Genomic DNA, 19,656 nt, shown 5'->3' with positions numbered 1-19,656 from the left:
ATAGATTTACCTTCTTTGTAGATCCATTTATTTAAAATGTTCATCACACTAAGCTTTTTCACAGCTTTCCAGGGTCCTAAAAAGCTGAAGGCTCCTTCAGTACACCATGACCTCAGACATGTACGAACAAGGTCTGTCATTGCTTATCCATTTGTGTGGTCCTGAAACCCAATCTGATCTCGATTTTCAGTTTACTAGATTTCTGAATTAGTTACTCATGGAATGACTGCTGGTTAGTCCACTGTTTTAAGACATTAGGACTCTAGTGACCATCTTATCTTTTCTTATTTACTAATTCTATCTACCATATTAATTTGAGAATGTTTGGTATCTCATGAATTGCATCACATTTGCATAAATGTGGTTGAGTTTTCTAACGTGACAAACCTATGAACTGGTATGATAATACGGTATTTTACAGAACATCCTCATACCCGAAGAAGGCTCTTCAGCCAAAACATTGTTTCCTTTTTTCTCTTTTTAGCATGGAATAAACCTTTACTTGTTCCATTAAACAATACTGCTAATGAACAATACTGGATTAAAATGCATTTATGAAGGTACATTTAGGCTTACAATACACTATTAATAAACACTTAAGATGATTATATTGAGCTTTCTATCCAATTTGCACAATTATACAAGAACTGAGCCAAATGCTTTCACATGGAAAACTGGTATAAATTGGTACCCCCTGAAAAAATAACAGGCGGCTTACAAAGAACATTGTTTTATTTAACATATGCATTTACAAAAAATGGCGAGTGAGATGAAGTAGCTAAATATCCCAAATATGATTATGTAGGATGTTTGTCAATTAGAGTACATCTTGTTTTATAATGGTTTATAACCCTACACCAGCTCTTTCTGGGTGTAGATCTCCAACAACTGTACAGCAAAGTGTTCACATGTGAGAAATACACCATAACTGAGAATAAAAACCTTTACGGAAACATCCAAGAGCAGTAGTCAGAAATCTAAACAACGAGGAGCTGCTGATAAGATCCCTGTTGAGGGTTCTGAGAAGTGTAATTTAAAAAAGCAATGATTGACTGACAGAAAAGATGTAAGAAATGTTCATAAGTTTCCGCAACGGTCACAGCCATCCTGGTCTCAGGAGGAGTTAGTAGAAGGTTTCACGCATTCAGACGGGTCAAATTTTTTGCCAGTGCTGCACATCTTTGCCAAGTTCTAAAAGAAAAAAAAGGTTATTAGGTTAATTGCAATACCCTGACATACAGGTTTTATATTACATATAGGAGAGGCAAAGTTAACCATAAAATTGCATTATGTACATTTCAGGGGTGTGACTTTTAAGCTCAAGAACTGTTCGTGGGTTAATTACTGTTATATACAATGAGCCTACTGTAGTCTGCTCTTCTTGGACTAACACACAGCACGTTTTCCTGGGAACTGTGTCCTTGCTCTTACCCTGAAGACAGATGTATCTCCTAGACTAATTACATCTGTGAGAGACTTTCTCACAATGCATGTCATTTTTAATAAAGTACTGCATCACTACGGAGTCCCTTTGAATCAACAGTTTACACAGAGATATCAATTACACCATTAGAACCTTTTTAAGCCAACAGTCAACAATACTATAGTCCTTTATGTCACTGATAAACTAATTTACACCTTCCATTGAGACGTCAGTATAAGCTGAAAATGTCATTAAAACTTGCATTAATACTTACATTGGCAGCTCTTGAAATGCTGTTTGGTGAATTTAAAGCTGCAAGACTGCTGAAGATTTGTTTCAGTTCTTGACTGTTGAACTGAACTGTAGAAAATGAAGCAAGGTTAATTTTGTGCATCGTTTCTAGTAATTAGATACACAAATAGCACAGCCAAACTCATAAAAAGAAATGCTTTCATCCATTGCAGAAGGTCCAGATTTGGACTAAAATATAGATTTTAAATTGCCTGCATAAATAAGTCACCCTATTTAAGTTATACGACTTATAACTATAGTTTGTCTAATCAAGTGAATTTCATGCATTCATTTCACTTTTACAAATCTCAGGGTATTGAAAGCATGTGATCTGTCCATTATTTGTTTCCATAATTGGCCTCCAGAGATTGTTTCAGTGCTCTAATCCAAAGCACCAGGCTTAAGCAATTTCTAGAATACAGTTTTTTGAGATATTACGGAAGGGTGACCTATACCAAGTGATACAGTGGCTATCAAAAGTATTCACCCCCCCGGATGTTATATCTTACAGTGTTACAACAAGGAATCACAATATATTTATATGGGATTATTTGCCATTGATTGACAATAATTGACAATAATGTCAAAATAAAGTGAAAAAAATTATATTTTCAGAAATATATTCTATAAATATAAAACAGAACATAAGTTATTGCATAAATATTTGTCACCTTTGCTATGATACACTTAAATAGGCTCAGGTCCAACCAAGTGTCTTTAGAAGTCACAATTTGTTGAATAGAGCCCACCTGTTTCACATGAACTCAGGGTAAATATACACCTATCACTGGGAGGTCCCAAAGTTGAATAGTACAACACCCAACAAAAACTACTGTACATCATTAAGACAAAGGAACAGTCAAAGAAGAACTGGGATAGTTTTGGGATAGGATTATTGAAAAGCACCAAGCAGGGGAAGGATACAAGAAAATTTCCAAGGCAGTACATATCCCCCAAAGCACAGCAAAGACCACTATACCAAATGCAGAAAATAGGGTACAACTGTGAAACTGAAAAACGGGGTGTCCTCAAAAACTGAGTATCCAGGTGAGAAGAGCACTAGTCGGAGAGGCCACCAAGAGCCATGTCACGACTTTAAAGGAATTACAGTCTTTCATGGCTGAGATGGGATTAACTGGGCATATGACAAGTGCCTGGGTGCTACACAACTTTCAGCTTCATGGGAAAGTGACAAAAAACTCCCATCAAACCTTGATTACTTTGCCAGAAGGCAAGAGGGAGAAACTGAGAAAATTCTATGGCCTAACAAGACCAAAATAAATCTTCTTGACCTCAACGGTAAACTATGTTTGGCGCAAGCATAGCAGCATCCCTACTGTGAAGCATGATGGTGGCAGTATTACGTTATGGGGAAGCTTCGCTATATCAGGGCCTGGAAGAGTTGTGAAGACAGGAGGAGAGTACAGAGAAATCCTGCAGGAAAGCCTACTGCAGCCTGCAACACACATGGAACTGGGAAGAAGCTTCATCATCCAGAAGCACAACGGCCCAAAACATACAGCCAAAGCCTGGACCTCAACCCAATCAAAAGTCATTGGCAGGAGTTGAAAATTACTGTTCATCAGTTCCCATCCAACCTGAGAGAGTTTCAGCAATTTTACAAACAAGAACAGACAAAAACTGCAATGTAAAAAGCCAGTAGAAACGTATTCAAAAAGACTTATGAGTGTCAGTTGGTAGGATGCCTCTACCAAATATTGTCTCAAAGGGGTGAATACTCAGTCATTTTCTATTTTATAATTAACTTAGGAGAATCTGTAGTATAATCTGTAGAGTGTTTTCTTTCAAATCAATAGCAAAAACTCCCAATTTAATACATTATGGTTCTATATTGTAACAATGCACAAAATTCCAAAGGGGCTAAATACTTTTGATAGCCTGTGTATATTATTAATAATTAACATTACAAAACATCTCCAGTATTACTTTCTAGAACATTACTTGGTCCTGCACGGTCACAAGTAACTCACAGAACAGCAAGTGACTTGAAACATTAAGTATATTCATGGACAACTCAATGAAATGTGATGTTTTAAACCCATTAGCCCCCCAACTACAAATTCCACGATGTTTCAAATTGTAATAACAGCATTTAGCAATGGCTTTTAAGAACTCAGAAACAAAATGATTTCACCTATTTATACAACACCTGCCACTGTCCATTTTACTTCTTAAATGTTCAAGAAGTTCTCTGAACCCCACCCATTTTGTAAACCAACATGTTGACCAGGCTCAGAAAATGGGTGACAAAAGGATTTTTATTAATCTCCTCCCACTATAACAAACTAAGCATGCATATTATATGGGTCTTCCCCCCCCTCAAGAAAACTGCAAACCAGCCTTTCTGATAAAGTGACTAACTTCAATAGCTGTATTACCTGGTTCGGGTGTGGGCTGTGGCTGCAGCTGGAGATATGGATGCGCAAGAAGTTCTGCAATGGAGATTCTCTCTTTTGGATTGCGTACCAAGCACCGCTATGAAACAGGAAATGTTTGTTTATTCTTGTTCCTTGTTCAAAAATGTCATACTACATTTCACACCTTTGCTTAACTATTTGATATCCAGCTCATATTACCAGTGCATTTCACATGAAATGAAATCAGAATGAAAACAGAGAATGTATTGAATAACACCGGAACAATACATTTTAAATAAAAGTTACTGAAATAGGGACATCAATTTAAAAAAATATAATTCCGTCTCATAAGTTCAACAGAGTTCTACATTTAAGAGGTTTATATTTTCTCTAAAAATAACCAGAAAGGGATGGCTACATCTGAAAATAAAATTACAACTACAGAAACACTAATCTGCACTTCTGCTTAACATTATTGAACAAATTCAAACAAATGAAATGACTTTGTCTATGATTCAATTTGGGAGCTAAAGGACTGGACCAACTGCAGGAAACTTCATCACTAGCACTTTTTAACAGCACTTTTCCCACCAGTAGGCGGAGATGATTTTCCACTTCCAGATGATGAACTTTGCAGCAGAATACTTATTCATCTCAAATCTCTCTCCAATATGGATAAGTAGAGGTGATCACTTTACCCCCCCTCCTTAAACCAACAAGACACCCCATTTTTATAGCTCCCATGAACAAGATGGAAAAAATGAGGCTGAACTGTTGCACATTGTGTATTTATGTTGTGTAGCTGGTAAGAAAAGGCAAATGAACTCGAGAACTAAAATGCATACCTTGAGGACATCCTGAAGGTCCTTTTCTGAAATTTCCGGAAACTCAATTTCATGAGACGGGTCAATTATGGCTTGCAGTTTTGCAATCTGGTGCGTAATGTGTTGAAATGGAGTCTTTCTATAGGTCATGCAATATAAAATGCATCCAAGTGACCAAACATCACTTTTAGGACTGATCTAAGAACGAACAAAAACAGTCATTAGTATAGCACATTCATAATGAATTACTGCTTGTGTCCAGAAACATTGTCATGTTGTGTTCCTCAGAAGTCGACTGCTGTTTCCGTTACTGTGACCCCTGTGCCTCATGTGCTACACTCACTAATGCTTTCAATGACTAGCACTCTGTAATAATTAAGGGCAAAATCTGTTTGGTCAGGATTGCAACCTGCCTCCTGTAGCTTCCTCCTCCACACTGATACTCAAACAGCAGAAGGTCCTGGAGACATTCTCAATTTCAGATTCTGTTAATATTGCACACCTTTTTCACAATGAGAACTAAAGCTGACGAACAATATTTAGACAGCACAGCATGAATTGCTTTTGAGACATTACACTTAATGTTGTGCATCTTTTTCATATTCTTCCGCCATTTTTCAAAAGCGAAGTTTTTGGTAACTGTCAAAAGTACAATACGCTGCGCATACTTTCACTTTATTGAAGCAATGCAGCTGCAAACATATCATTAGTGCCTTACCATAAACGTCTAAATCCTAGTATATGGCAGTGTAACTGGTGCTTAGTCCCTTAGTTTCAAAGCAATTTCAAGCAATATTACACACGAGATGAAATTTTCCTTACAAGTTACTGCTTACATGTAAATGCGATTGAAAGTTCATCAAAACACTTTAGATTAGCTATATAAATTTGAATGTCATATGACAAACCTTTGAAGATTTGTCAGTAAATTCCTGGCTAGGAATTGTACCTTTAGATCGGTTTACACAGCTAAGGAACATAGTTGTATTATGAGCATTCCTTTTTAAAAGGAATTTTAAAAAAGAAATAGATTAATTAACAAGCTACTGCTTCATTGTAATCCACAAATGTTACATCTAATAGAAAATTGACAGATAACCTTTAGTTTGCAAATATACACTACACCCAAATCCCACTCTATTTTTTTTGTTTGTTCACTGCACGTTCACTATGAGGATATTCATTGGAAAAACTCTCAAAAGGTACCTTCTTCATGACAGTCTGAGGCAGTGATTATGGATGAGGGTGGAGTAAGTGTTATGCAATTTCACATAAATGTGATTTTTTTTATTACAAAATACAAAGAGGAAGATATTTGGCCCTAGCAGTGAGAATGTTACATATTGCGATAAGAATGGCATATGACAGGCATTTCTAGATACCTGGAACAATTTTTCCATTTCAGACGAGCTCTTCAATTCAGACATCATTTGAATCAGACCTCAAGGACTAGAGTTCACTTAATTAAGCACATTACTTGTTTTATTCATCAACCATTTAATCTTCAGAAAGAGGTGTACCACAGTATAACAATCACTCCATTGAGGCTGTCTATAATCAGAGACCTCTAGTAAACAGTCTTTAGAAAAACAGTAAATAAAATATATAGTGGCTGCAGGGTGGATACGGATGTCTTCATCACTTCAATGAGCCTTTTTAAGTGACTATATCCTGGTTAAGCCACTTACACAAAAGCTTTCAGGAAGACATTTATCAAGACCAAGAATCAATATAGGGAAGTCTGTGCACCAGACATCCAGTGCTTTTCGTCCCACTAATATCCTGCCAGAGAGAGGCACATTTATCCTCAAGTTTCCAATATCTGTAATGGGATCAAGAAAAGTGGTGCAGTGTAATTTACACAGATTGGAAATTGTGCCTGGAGGACTGATTCTCATGATGACTGATCTGGAGCACATCACTCAATATCATCCAATCACAAAACAATGGGGAAGAATAATTTCTAAGAATGAGATCGTAACCATTAAACAACACAAATAATCTGAGAGGCTTTTACCTTAGACCTTCCATCAAAAGAGGTGGTGTCCTTGATTGCCTCAGGGGGCATGTAGTTGAGGGTTCCAACCTATACCATGAAAGCATGCAGGATTATCATTAGCATATGCAATTTTTAAATGGCACAGATACAATACAAACTATCTCCCCAATGGGGCAATGTAAGCAGCAAGCATTACCAATTTAACCACAAGACATACCAAATAAAACAAGATTACTAAGAAATAAATAGCATATAAACCAGAAAAGTATTAGGAAAGTAGCTGTGTGCAATATTTAAGGAGGCATTAAAATACATGCACATTTGTAGAGTGGGCTCTATCCAATAGAGATGATAATACATGTCTTATACTGCAGTCTTACATCCACTCACCTGTGAATCCTTTACAATGCTGGTCACATCAGGCTGGATACGGTTGGCAATGCCAAAGTCAATGAGTTTGAGTGATGCATTCACAATTACAAAATTGGCAGGTTTCAAGTCACTGTGGATAATACCTGTTTTAAACATAAAAAGATATTTTGTCAAGTGGTGCAAAAATACTGTTACAGCTCTAGGACACTGAGAAGTCCCTTGAGCATAAACAATTGTAAAGTTTATCTTAATATAATTTTTAAATATGTATTTGATTATGTTAACTATAATTTCTCAGACATGATATTAGTTATTTGTAAGGTCCTCCAGGACCAGTAGTGGGAACCCCCGTCAAACAAGACTAGCAAGACCTCAAGAAGATCTTTACCGAAGTTACTGACTCCTAATAAAAACATTACAGTACTATACTATATGTGCTGCTACAAATCTATTCCACTCCAGCATGCTTATTATACTAACTTGTTCTTACCATGTTTGTGGATTGTATGAACTGCTTCCAGCATGTTTCTCCAATAGAACTTTCTCTCCAGGGGATTTACGGATTTTCGGCTTCTCAGCCAAGTATTAAGGTCAAGGTTCCCACACTCCATTAACATGTAGATATAAGTGTTTGTGATTTCACTGAAATGATAAAGGAATGAATAAGGCACAAAACACACAAAAAGCTCTACAGTTCTCTGACACCTAATGTCCAGTTTCAAAGTGATTAATCAAATAACTTTTTTCTAGAAAAAAATCACTAGCTTTGAATTCTTGCAGCATTAAGTCCTGAAACTTAAATTAAAAAGGTCTTGATTTTTTAGCTATTTAACAATGTTACATGAAATTTGAAAACTACAATACAATATTAAACTTAAAATCCACCGCATTTCTTTATAACATGTTAATAAAATTACTTTTAAATTAAAAAACAGCACACACATCCTAAAGAAAATCAACAAATTGTGAACATAAATGTCATCATTCTTTTCTACACTAGAGGCGTGTCGTGTTTTAAACAAGTAAAATCTGTCAAATGATCGGAAAATGCAATTGAAGAAATATATTGTATAATAATTACAACAGAATAGGCAATTTCACTGATACAAATGAAAGCATTTTAAATGTTAACTACAGTCAATACATGCCATTCTTTTCACTTACTAGTCATAAAGCTTTATAATCTGGTCACTATATTGTTGCAGGTGATTAAGGTGCTCAATCTCATTTTTGTAACTTTCAATGGTTTGGCTGTCTGCTTCCTTGAGATTCACATATTTAACAGCGTACAGCTGCTTTTTGGTGTCCAGAACTTGGAACACCTGAAAATAAAACATTAAAAATCATGCACAGAAACTACACTTTCAAAGAAATATAGGTAACTACGATTCCAAAGCCCCCAGAGAAAGTACAAACTTTCAAATCATATTTCCTTCCCTAAGAACTCCAATCAGATGCTTATAGATTTTAAGATATGCTTCTGTACTACAATTATGATGCTCACTTCTTTGAGCCCAGATATGCCTCCAATAATCTTAAGTGCTTTACTTTTTTCAGATATATATGCGCATAAAATGCACATAGATTATTACAATTTGTGATACCAATGATATATGAAATACAACAATGTAGACTCATTCCATAAGTCACAATATTTTTCAAAATATTATTTTACAATAGCTTGTTAAAGTTGATTAAACATGCATTTAACAAAGTAGTTAGAGTTAGTTATTCTTGGACAGTCTTAGTCCTGGTTGTCCAAATATCTATAGGCTTTTATTTCACCCATACTGAAAATGCTTTAAGAAATTAAAAAAGCACAGCATTACAAATAGCATGAGCAATAATTATAATGTGACAAATTATGATTATAAAATGTTGAACCCCAGCAACCGAGACCTACTTAAACAACACCTATCATTTAGCAGACCTAGAAGACATTAGAAAGTAAAAGTAAACTGGGGGTTACCTTACTGGAACCACCAACTCCTATTTGCTTGAGAATGAAGTAGGCTTTGCCTTTGATTGTAACTGACTCATTGGAGAACGCAGGAACCTACAATTGGAAAAAGTATTACAATAGTAGGGATGCACGGATAAGGTCATATCCGTAACTCTATTAGCATTTACATAATTATATCTATAATGGACATGCAAGTTCACAATCTCTTTACCTGAGGAGGCTGTTGTGCATAGCTGACTTGGCTGAAAGGAGTGGAAGGTTGTTGCAGCTGGCCTGGATGCTGACATGACCCATAATTGTAAGGTGTAAACGTTTGCCCCATTGCTGGATGGTCTGTCCTCAAAACTGGAGTAACACAGCTGTCACAAAAAAAGATTTTTTTAGATCTTCATAATCATCAAATATTCCATTAAAATGATATAAATCTGCATCACTGCAAACATAATACATCTTATTTTTATGACTTGTATAGAATTCTAAAATTTGTTTTGGTGATTGATTTTGTTTTGTCACGCAATTCCAGGTTAAAAGAATTACAATGCCCTATTTCAACATACAGTGCCATCCTAAAGTATTGGGATAAAGTCGATATTTGTAATTTATATCATTTGTATTCGTCATTATCGGAATAATAAGCAAAATATATCTTATCCTTTTGGGCAACTCCAAGTATACATTTGACCATATGAAAAAACAAATATGCTGTGTAATCCAGTAATTTCAAGATAAAATAAATATTGGCACAGTAAATATCAAAGAGCAAAAGCCCATACAGTAATACCCCAACATCCACATGATGAATATTCGCACAAAATTATTAGTGACCACTTTTTCCACATTTAAGGACCAAATTCAATCTATGTGTGGACTGTGCAGCAGGGGAAAAATTCGGGCACCCACTTCCACAGCATTTTCATCATACGAAACACTTCGCCCAACCTACACCAGTCTCTGTGGCCAAGGCACAGCTTGATTAACAAACAGTTTGGGTAGCAGTGCACCATGGGGAAAGCTTCATTCAGTTTCCTTCAGGAAAGCATTAGATGTGTGTTGTGTGTAGACCTGTTATCGTACTATGATACTATGACTTAAAGTGATGCTGTATGTGACTCAGTGTTGAAATAAAAGATTAAATATATACTCCATTGTCCCTTAAGTTATCACAGTCTCAGTTATCACGGATTTTGTGGAAAATTATAGCAAAGAAATAAAGAGAAATACACAAATCGCAAGACAAGGAGTGAGTACACTTAATTTAAGTTCCTCGCTGTTATTCCTATGCTGTGACTATAACTTTATTATAGCACAGTTGTGCTGCATTTCTAAAAGTAATAATAATGTAAAAAGCAAAGAAAATTAAAAAATCTAATCTAATACAGGGTAAGATATAACACTCATCTAATCTGCATGTGCAATAACTTGCTTTTTAAAGGGAAAAAAATAGCTTTTTGAAGTTTGCAGCAATTATAATTAAAAATACTACCAATAATTACTGACTTTAATTAATCCTGATATAGCTTAGTTATAACAAACATAACTATAGACATGAACATTTTTCTCCATATGGTATCAAGTTTTGTATTTGCAAATTAAGGTACCTTACCCACAAATACCACACTTTTATTGTATTTGTTCCTTTGAGAAAATTTCTGCATGTAATCTGTTTTCCACTAAACTCATCAAACTCTTGGTATAATCCATTATATTTTTCCAAGCCTTTGCTGCAGCCATTGTGAGTTCTTGCATATTCTTTGGATGTTCTGGTTTCATTTTTTCTTCAGCATGTCTATAATGCTTACTCAATTGGAGTTCAATCTAAAAAATGATTGGTAATCATACCTCTGGTTTCTTTCTTTATTATGCACCCAAATTGTCCATTTTAGTACACAATGTCTGTGCTATGGTTCTTCATTGGGTTTTTCTTTCAGCTTCAAAGCTACATGATTCTCTTTAATAAAACGTTCTTTTGTTTTCATTTTGACTTTCAATTATAGACCAGTCAAAGTGAGGTTGGTTGATAGGATGTTCACAAATCTTTAAGCAATTCCTAACTACCCAACTGTAAACATCTGACCAACCACCTGAGTAACCTGTAAACCCATTGCCCAAGTGGAACTACCTTCAAAATAAAAACATTCAACAATATCAATTTAATGGACCCAAACGGGTAGAGCTTAAGTAAATATTAAAATACAATTAATACAAACAATAGTTAAGAGTTCACTGTCCCAATACCTTTGGAGGATATTGCATATAATCCAACATAAGAACATGAAATCAGATGCAAACTGACTTAAAAGGTCTGAGCACAAATTACACTATATACATGAGACAAATGTACCTTTTTATAATCTGATGTTCCAAACATACCTGTTTGTATTCAAGCCAGACTTTTTGTATTTTGGAGTCTCAAAGACCATTTCTGAAGACTGTCTGGATGGTGCTGGAATAGAGTTTTGCACTTGATGCTGAGCATGTTCTGCAGGTGACCGCTTGTCCTAAGGGGATTCATAACAATAGCATTATAACTCTAACATGATGAATAAACAAATCCCCCCAAAAAACATGGCACTGAAGAACATCGCACTGACCTCAAGGAAGGCTTGTCTATTTATTTGTGCTGGCATTTTGAAGGCATGTGATGGAGGGTCTTTAGGCCTAGGCTTGCTTTGCTCCAGACTTGAAGACATCTTTAGGTTTGATGGTGCATCTTTTTGTTTTTTATTGTGTGATACAGAAGTCCGTGCTTGCAATGGAGTGCCTTTAAGAAGAGGGGAAAAAAATGCAAATTACTTCTGATCAAAGTAACCATCTTAAGACATTTTTTGCCTATGGTTTGAACTGATTTGCCTGTGTTCTAAGATATGCAGGCTATCCTAGAGAATACTTCAATGCTTTGGTATTAACTACAATATCTGTATTATTAGCATAGACAGAAACCAGTTTCCCCCCCAAACAACCACATCCACATTACCACCATCCTCTCTCTACCATAACCCATCTCCAGTGCAGCACTGTCACTGATGACAGAAACTGTACGAAACATGTAGCACACCTTATGAGTAACTGTTTCTTTGTGTCTTTGTTACAAGGAATTGTATTTTGGTTAAATATGAAAAAAATCTAAAGAGGTTTGTTAGAAATGATTGATAACCTACCTTCTGTTCCAGGAGTAACATTTCTGTCTACTTTGTTCAAAAGCGTCATTGTTGAATCAGAAACTATAGGCAGCTCAGCGCCGCTGTTCTCAGGACTGATGTTTGATGACTGAAGAAAAAGTAGAGATAAAATCTTGATTTCTTAATCTTGAGAAGAATAGCATAGACCCTTAACTGCCCCTATGAAACAATGATGTACAGGTCCAGTCTAGACAGTCTTCAAATTTACATTCCAACTCTTATCTAGCTGATTTTTCAGAGAGGCCTGGTATTATAACGCCTAAATCAAAATGTAAAAAACAATTAATATTCATAGACATTTTGAAAAGTAAAAACTATAAATAAGTTAAAGGAAATATAGCTATTGAATTTTGTGCACAAATTCTAGGAACAAACTAAGCTCACTAATGAGCTTATGAACTTTACAAAGACATAAACTTTACAAAAAAATAATTCATTGAATTATTCTTCTTATGGACGTTTTTCACAGTTCAGCAGAGATGTGGAACAATTTTTAGTTACTAATCTAAAATAATTTTGACGTCTGACTCTTATAAATGGAGACACTTTCAATGTTTACCAAAGTAAGAATTTATATTAATAAAAAAAAAATCAATGTACCTTTAGGTTTAAGAGACTGTAGGAGTCTCCATCACCACCATTCTTACTTGATTTGGACAATGAGGGCACAAACATTTGATTTGTTCTTGTTCCTGAAGTTTGCCTAAAAAGCAAAACTGAAATTTAACACAATAAAGTAGCATCTCAATGAGTCCTGATAAATTCTTTTGAGAAACAACAGTGATAAACCCTTAAAGGTAACATTCCTAATGTTTTTTCAAAGAAGGAAAAACATTTCCTGAAAACAACCACCTTTTCCTATAAAATCTTTTTACTACAAACCAACAATACAGGACATAAAATATATGTTTTACTCTACCGTTTCAGATGACTGCAGGAAAGGTCACTCTTTTTGACAGCAATATCAAAATCTGGATTTGTTAGTGGCTGCATGGGAACTCTTCCTACCTGTAAGGCATAAGAATTACAAGACATTAAACAAAACATTTCCACTGTGTCTCCCATTTTGTATATGAACATCTTTCACAACATAATTCATACATTTAAATGTTTATAATTTTCAGGAAATGAGCACTGAAGCTTTGAAAATTTCATAAAAAACAAAAGTGTCATACCGCAGACTTTTTCAAGTGCGCACTGGATTTCCATCCGCAAGTGCCCTGTTCTTCTTGGGACCCAAGCTTCAGATCCATACTGGAAAAAAAAAGGTACATTATACTCCGGTTCTTTTAAAGACAACACTTACGTTCCAATCAGAATGTCTGTTTATTAGGTCTTTCAGGCTAATAATGACCTACCCTTGAGAAAAGAATGAACCACTCAGCTGTAGATCTCCTGTCCCTTCACTGCTTCTGCTGCTTTTTGGGAACTCCAGACTTCTTTTTACAGAATCTTGTGCATCATACGTTGACACTGTACGAAGGAAAATCAGTATTTGTACAAAAGAGAATGTCAAGGCTTTAACATCTTTCATAGTCATATCCACAACTAATTATACTATTCCTTGACACAATATCAAAGGGAAAACAATGTTATGAGATGAAAGCACTCAAGCAATAAAATGTTTTCTAGAGGAATAAAACTAAAACAAATCCATTGCAACTTGTACCAAATGCAGAGGGAAAAAAGTAAACGCTGATGAAAATTAGTTGCATGATTATATACATGCAATAGAAATGCATGTAGTGGTGATTTTTCCAAACAGAAGGACATTAATAGATCAACCTATCAGGTTCTCTTTGTCTTCAGGGGACACCAATGTCTGTTTCCCAGATCTTAAATTCCGCAGTGCCATCTCCAAATGTTCTGCAGGTCTAGCGTTTAATTCCAATGCCTTCTGTAGTATTGAAGTACTTTTCTTCACATTGCCTGGAAAAATAAAAAGGTATTTTTACAATTAAAAATGTTTAAGCATCTAAAACAATAAAGTAAATGATAAATGCCTCAAAATAACATTTGAAATAATTCATAGGTACATCAAATAATTATAAGTATTTATAATATATAATAACACAAATTGATGTGTTACAGCAGTCCAGCCCAAGAGAAGCAAAAACAGACATCAGAATAGTTATAAAACAAAAGACAACAAAATAAATAAAAATAAATAAATAAAAAATAAATACATAGGTGGGTGCAAAATGTGATGATCATAGTCACTGTAAAAACAAAATATGTGCAAAATGTGTATAGGTTTATACAGACAATGTATGTATGTTTGCATAGCTAAAAAGTTCTGAAAGTTGGTTTATCCATTGTCTAGCTTTAATTCCAAAAAAAGCAGAAAAGAAACATTCCAGGATACTTATGTCTGTACAAATTGTCTAGTTGAACACATTTGTCATATACGATGTTTGCAGCGGAGAAAAAACAGAATTATATGTGTAGTAAGCCAGAAGAGCGTGCTTTTCTGTGTTTTTAGGGAACTTGGGTTTCCTGGGTAAAAGATACCTCAATTAGAAACATCTTTCCTGCTTAGGGTGCATTTTTATGGATAGGAATATAGGCTCACATTTATTTTCTGGCATCCAGGGAACAAGGAGAAGAGAGAGATTTAACTGCAGCTTGCATTGTATTAAGTTAGATGGCAGCTCACCTCTTGTGTGGCCTCTGTAGACATTGAGAGTTTAGTGCTTAGTAGCAGTCTGGGGTTTTCTAGGTGACCAGAATGTTAGGCCTCTGAAACACCTTGTTTGTAAACTCTGTACATAAAGTAACTTGTGTGTTGTATGTTGTGTGTAGTGTAGTTTATGTCTTGTCATTGCAATAAATATTTGCAAACCAAGTGTGCCTGGATTATTACTCCTCTCAACAGAGCTGTGCCAGAGAACAAAGAATGAATGTGCCTCTAAGTATATCAGCTGCTCGGGTATATTGCTAGAAAAGACAAGTTGGGGGATTATGATTAATTATTTCCCTTATTGACTAAACCGTTCGGTCAATTCCTGATTCTCACCAGTTTCATAACCCCCCATTTGTAACAGTATTAAACTATCACAAGCTCTCGACAAATGTATGATGTTACAAAAATGATTAAGATAAAAGTAGTTTAACATTAGTAAAAATAAAACAATTACTTTGACATGAACTTTAAGTCTGATTTCCTATATAGTTGCATTTACAGTTCAGTCAGAAACAGTACAAACAGTTAATTAGCCATGCTGTCTGCTAAAATCAGTTCTTCTATCAGCCGGCATTTCAACAGGCTACTTGATTTTTTCAATGTCTGCTTACTATGACTTTCACCAATACACAGTCCTAAACAAACTAGCACACAACCCCTAACTGAAGTGCATAGGTTCAGTTCTAACTCAAGCGAATAAGTAAGCACACTCCTCTTAAGCATTGGGATTACCTTGAGAAAGTTCAAACTGAGCATGAGCAATGTGCACAAAAGCAAAACCCTTGGCGTTCAGCCGAGCTATGTTGTAGCAATCATGTGCTTCATCGGGGTCTTCAATGCTGCAACAAAAACAATATTAACCTCTGAATTATCAATGAAATCTGCATTTGGCAGTTTAAAATACTGTACTGCTACATGTCAACTATGAGTTTTTTGCTTTCATAATAAAAGTAATCAAATAATTATTGAACAAAAAATGAATAATTATTCATGATTTTATATATTTTTCTGGTTCTAGAACATACCTAATGGTTTTAAAGACTCAGCTCTCTGGCAACATTTATTGTCTGTCCTTGAGCAAAAGAATGAGACAAACAGTATGCTACTGTAAACACGGAAGCAAGGATTTTGCAAAACCCCTCAATATTTTTTATAAAATACACAAAACTCTTAAATGTTTGGGGGGGAATCATGAAATTTCTATTTTCACGTTCTTACTGTATATATTCAATCTTTTGACATGCAGGTCTCCAGAGCCATTCATCATTTAATATAGAAAGATGGAAAAGCATCTCATCTATCACTGATGGAGCCACTAACTGCCAATGAGCCTAGCATTCTGCTACATTCCTCGGTGGCTGGCGCAGTGAGGTGGCTCTGTGGCTAAGGATCTGCCCCTGTGGCTGGAAGGTTGCCGGTTTGTATCCCGTGGCCGGCAGAGGAATCCTACTCCGTTGGGCCCCTGATCAAGGCCCTTAACCCCCAACTGCTCCAGGGGTGCCGTATAAACGGCTGACCCGGCGCTCTGACCCCAAGCTTCTCTCTCCCTGTCTTTGTGTCTCCAAAATGCACTGAGCATTCATCTAGCCTTTAAAAACGGTGAACTACTCAGCAGATATGGAGAGGCAGCAATGAAGGAGTAATGGATGTTTTTCACTGATACCACTGCAAAGCACACACACGAGTCTGTGATATGAACCCATATACTTACGCTTTCAATTCTGCAAACTTGACCAGCATCATTGCATAGCTTTCATTGCGACAGTTCTTTTCTACTGGTAGACAAGAAAACACATGACCATAACAGTCAACGAGCTTCTTTAGAAGACATGGATCTGTATGAGGGTTGCCTCTCTTCTCTATGTTTTTTAAATGGGCCAAGCATGATTCGGGTGAGCTGGAACTTAAAATCTGTTTTAAGCTGTCGGTATCATCTAAGGAAGAAAACAAAAGATAAAAGTATTAAGTGACAAAGAAAAATAAAGAATAAAAATGAATTCATTAACACTTCTATAAAATCAGATTGAGAAAAAACAGCTTACTTTTTATTAACAACTCTGAGGGTAACTCCAATAATAATAAACTACCATGCATCTGCTTTGCTTTTAAGCTTAATTTGACTATTACTGAGCATTTTTGCAGTCATTGAGAAATGTTTATAATCTGTACGGAAATGCACAAAATATTAAACAAATACATACTATAGTGCAACAATGTAATTACCTTCATCAAAGAGCTTTGATTTAATATTCTTCAGTCTTGCAGAAAGCAAAGCAAGTTGCTTTTGTGTATGCTGTTCATCATCCATGGCTGTAAGTAAAAATAAAATCTGGAATGCTTAGTTACTGTAATAATAACGAACAAAAGCAAAAGAAACTTATCGCGCATAGCTAGTATTATCACATCTTTAGAAATGCAAAATAATTTACAATCTACGTTTACTGTAAACCTTGTTTCAGTACAGGTGTAGAAATAGATGCTGAGCAGATATTTATAAAATTCAGATGTTAGGGTGTCCGAAATAGATCAACAGTAGTGCAGCAAAAGAACATTGGAAAATCAAGGCAGTCGTCTATGCCGCTTAAGTGCGATGAGGACTGGAGCAATGTTAAACTCCAGAGAAGCTTAAAAAAAAATAAACACCTCCACGTTACTGTTAAAATTATCCGTGCGGAGTTGTTTGTATTTATACACTAGCACCGAGTATTCACTACCCCACAATTGTAAACGACACAGTACGGTATATGCTGTGAGGAACTGTAAGACAACACAGCTGTAGGGGTCCTCCAAAAGAATGGCCACTTCTAGCTAAAGTCTCCATGGTATCAGTGCAAAATATCACCCAAGTTCACAGAAGTCACAACACAAGCGGGTTAATAGGTCACCTATCATGAATAGTCTCCCGTCTGCCACAGAATAGTCACGCCCATTGTAATCCAACATGTAACATATAAATGAGAGAATGAATTTATCTCTACATATAATCCGATTTAGGTGTAAATAGGTCTTATTGGCTGAGCTCAAGCGAGGAGCGCTAAACTGTACATATTGTGTGTAAACACCTTCTACTTGATCTAACTCGTTTAACCACTCACTCTACTTGCAAAACATTTAATAACAGGCAGTACAGTTCTCTTCGTGAAACCTGCGTTCTCACTGCAAATTTTGTACTTAAATCCAAAATCTTTTAACTCTCATTTAATTTAATCTATCTTTGTAAATAGACAAATAATTTATTTTTTTTCCCAAAGAATGTATGATGAGGCTCAAACTGGACTCCGATCACCCGTTCACAACCATACGAGTGTGTGTTTAACCACGGAAAGCATGTGTGAAATAAACCGTCAATTTTGTTTCTATAATTAAACCACTGAATTTTAGCGTCTGCATCACGCTTATTAAAAAGGTTTTAGCGTTTGAAAGCAGTGTTTTCAGACCGGGGGGGATACCCAGCTCTTGTATAAACAAGTCATATGTCAGGAATGTGTGGGTGACCAACCTCCAAAACAGGAGATTTTTTTCATTAAACCGCTTTCGCAATTTTAATTATTTTAATAATTTACGTAAAATTTCATTTTTATAAACGTCTCAGATACGTGGTGATACTGTCACACAATTTCAGAATGATAAAAACATATAATATATCCAGTTTTTTTAGTGTACTATAATCACTATCGAGCGTTAAGTCTTACTTAAAAACAAAAGTGCACTTACTGGGATTCAAATCTCCAAGAAAACCTAGACATATATAAATGATCGCTATTTATAGAAAAAGGCGTGTCTACACGACCATTCAACCGAGTTTGCCGTTATTGTTTTATTTCGCCGTTAGGAATGCTTACGTCCTCGTCAAAGAAACATATCAATATTGGATTTCATAAACTACACATTCCCACGCCTCACCTTAAAGAGGTGAAAAAAAATAAATATAAACAACAAAATACGGCAAAACGCAACACAAAGTGAATGCACTTTGCCCAACCCTTATGCAGCCATTCAAAAAAACAGAACTGCAATCAAAAAGTCTGCAATTTCCATCTCCGCAACCTCCTCAAAACACTGTGCTCCAGAAATACCTCTTGAGGCGATCAATCGGCAGACTTCCTACATTAAATTATATAAATTTGATGGTATATTTCACACATACTTACTGCTCTTGAACATATCTGCAAGATTATCTCCACATGAAGCTGAAACAGCCTTATTGCCACTGTTTTCCTCTCCAGAACATTCAAATTTCGCCATTTCCGTTCAGCACGCTCGCCCATTGGTCAGTTTGTATCGCTGCGTCATCACAGAGAGGCTGCGCTGTTGCTGTCCTACAGCTTCCGTCTTGGATTTATTGTTACTCTGCCGCCGCCGGAAACTCCTATTTTGAGAAAAGCAGCTTTCGCCTGCAGTTTACATAATTTTGTTCTGTGAGATTTAATCTCCCTCTTACCTACGTACATGGAACAAATTCCCAAAATACGAATACTGAAAGCTCTTAAATCTAATGTACGGATTTTACTAATTCCAAAGCACGAATTTCCACTATTGCTGTA

General features: G+C 35.8%; 1 protein-coding gene across 3 annotated transcripts; it reads right to left on the bottom strand.

Annotated features, from left to right (window-relative positions):
• Positions 1 to 536: 536 nt before the first annotated feature.
• On the bottom strand, positions 537 to 19,395 carry ttk (ttk protein kinase). Of its 3 annotated transcripts, none has more exons than XM_015355508.2 (22): positions 19,260 to 19,395; positions 17,336 to 17,422; positions 16,824 to 17,046; positions 15,845 to 15,951; positions 14,215 to 14,358; positions 13,788 to 13,902; positions 13,605 to 13,683; positions 13,349 to 13,437; positions 13,030 to 13,132; positions 12,409 to 12,517; positions 11,842 to 12,011; positions 11,621 to 11,748; positions 9,462 to 9,609; positions 9,257 to 9,343; positions 8,452 to 8,609; positions 7,778 to 7,929; positions 7,306 to 7,430; positions 6,934 to 7,002; positions 4,938 to 5,114; positions 4,114 to 4,210; positions 1,698 to 1,783; positions 537 to 1,191 (listed from the first exon to the last, which is right to left on the bottom strand). In XM_015355508.2, exons 1-22 carry the CDS (start codon positions 19,378 to 19,380, stop codon positions 1,114 to 1,116), a joined length of 2,652 nt encoding a protein of 883 aa, XP_015210994.2. In that variant the 5' UTR covers positions 19,381 to 19,395; the 3' UTR covers positions 537 to 1,113. The 3 variants fall into 3 exon arrangements, with proteins under 3 accessions (XP_015210994.2, XP_015211005.2, XP_015211014.2); XM_015355519.2 differs by having other exon boundaries at positions 19,264 to 19,385; XM_015355528.2 differs by lacking the exon at positions 19,260 to 19,395 and adding an exon at positions 17,852 to 17,894.
• Between the last annotated feature and the right edge of the window lie 261 nt (positions 19,396 to 19,656).

The sequence above is a fragment of the Lepisosteus oculatus genome, chromosome 2 (genome assembly GCF_040954835.1).
Source record: "Lepisosteus oculatus isolate fLepOcu1 chromosome 2, fLepOcu1.hap2, whole genome shotgun sequence".
Taxonomy (NCBI): Eukaryota; Metazoa; Chordata; class Actinopteri; order Semionotiformes; family Lepisosteidae; genus Lepisosteus; species Lepisosteus oculatus.
This window is presented reverse-complemented; position numbering and strand designations above follow the sequence as displayed.

Bases quoted from the DNA above. Each gene is read 5' to 3' on its own strand.
- ttk (XM_015355508.2), bottom strand. From the start codon at position 19,380: ATGGGCGAGCGTGCTGAACGGAAATGGCGAAATTTGAATGTTCTGGAG. The intron at 4,211-4,937 runs GTATGCATTTTA...CCTGTTTCATAG, and splicing joins ACCTTCAGGATGTCCTCAAG to CGGTGCTTGGTACGCAATCC. The intron at 1,784-4,113 runs GTAATACAGCTA...CATTTTCTACAG, and splicing joins ACAGCCCACACCCGAACCAG to TTCAGTTCAACAGTCAAGAA.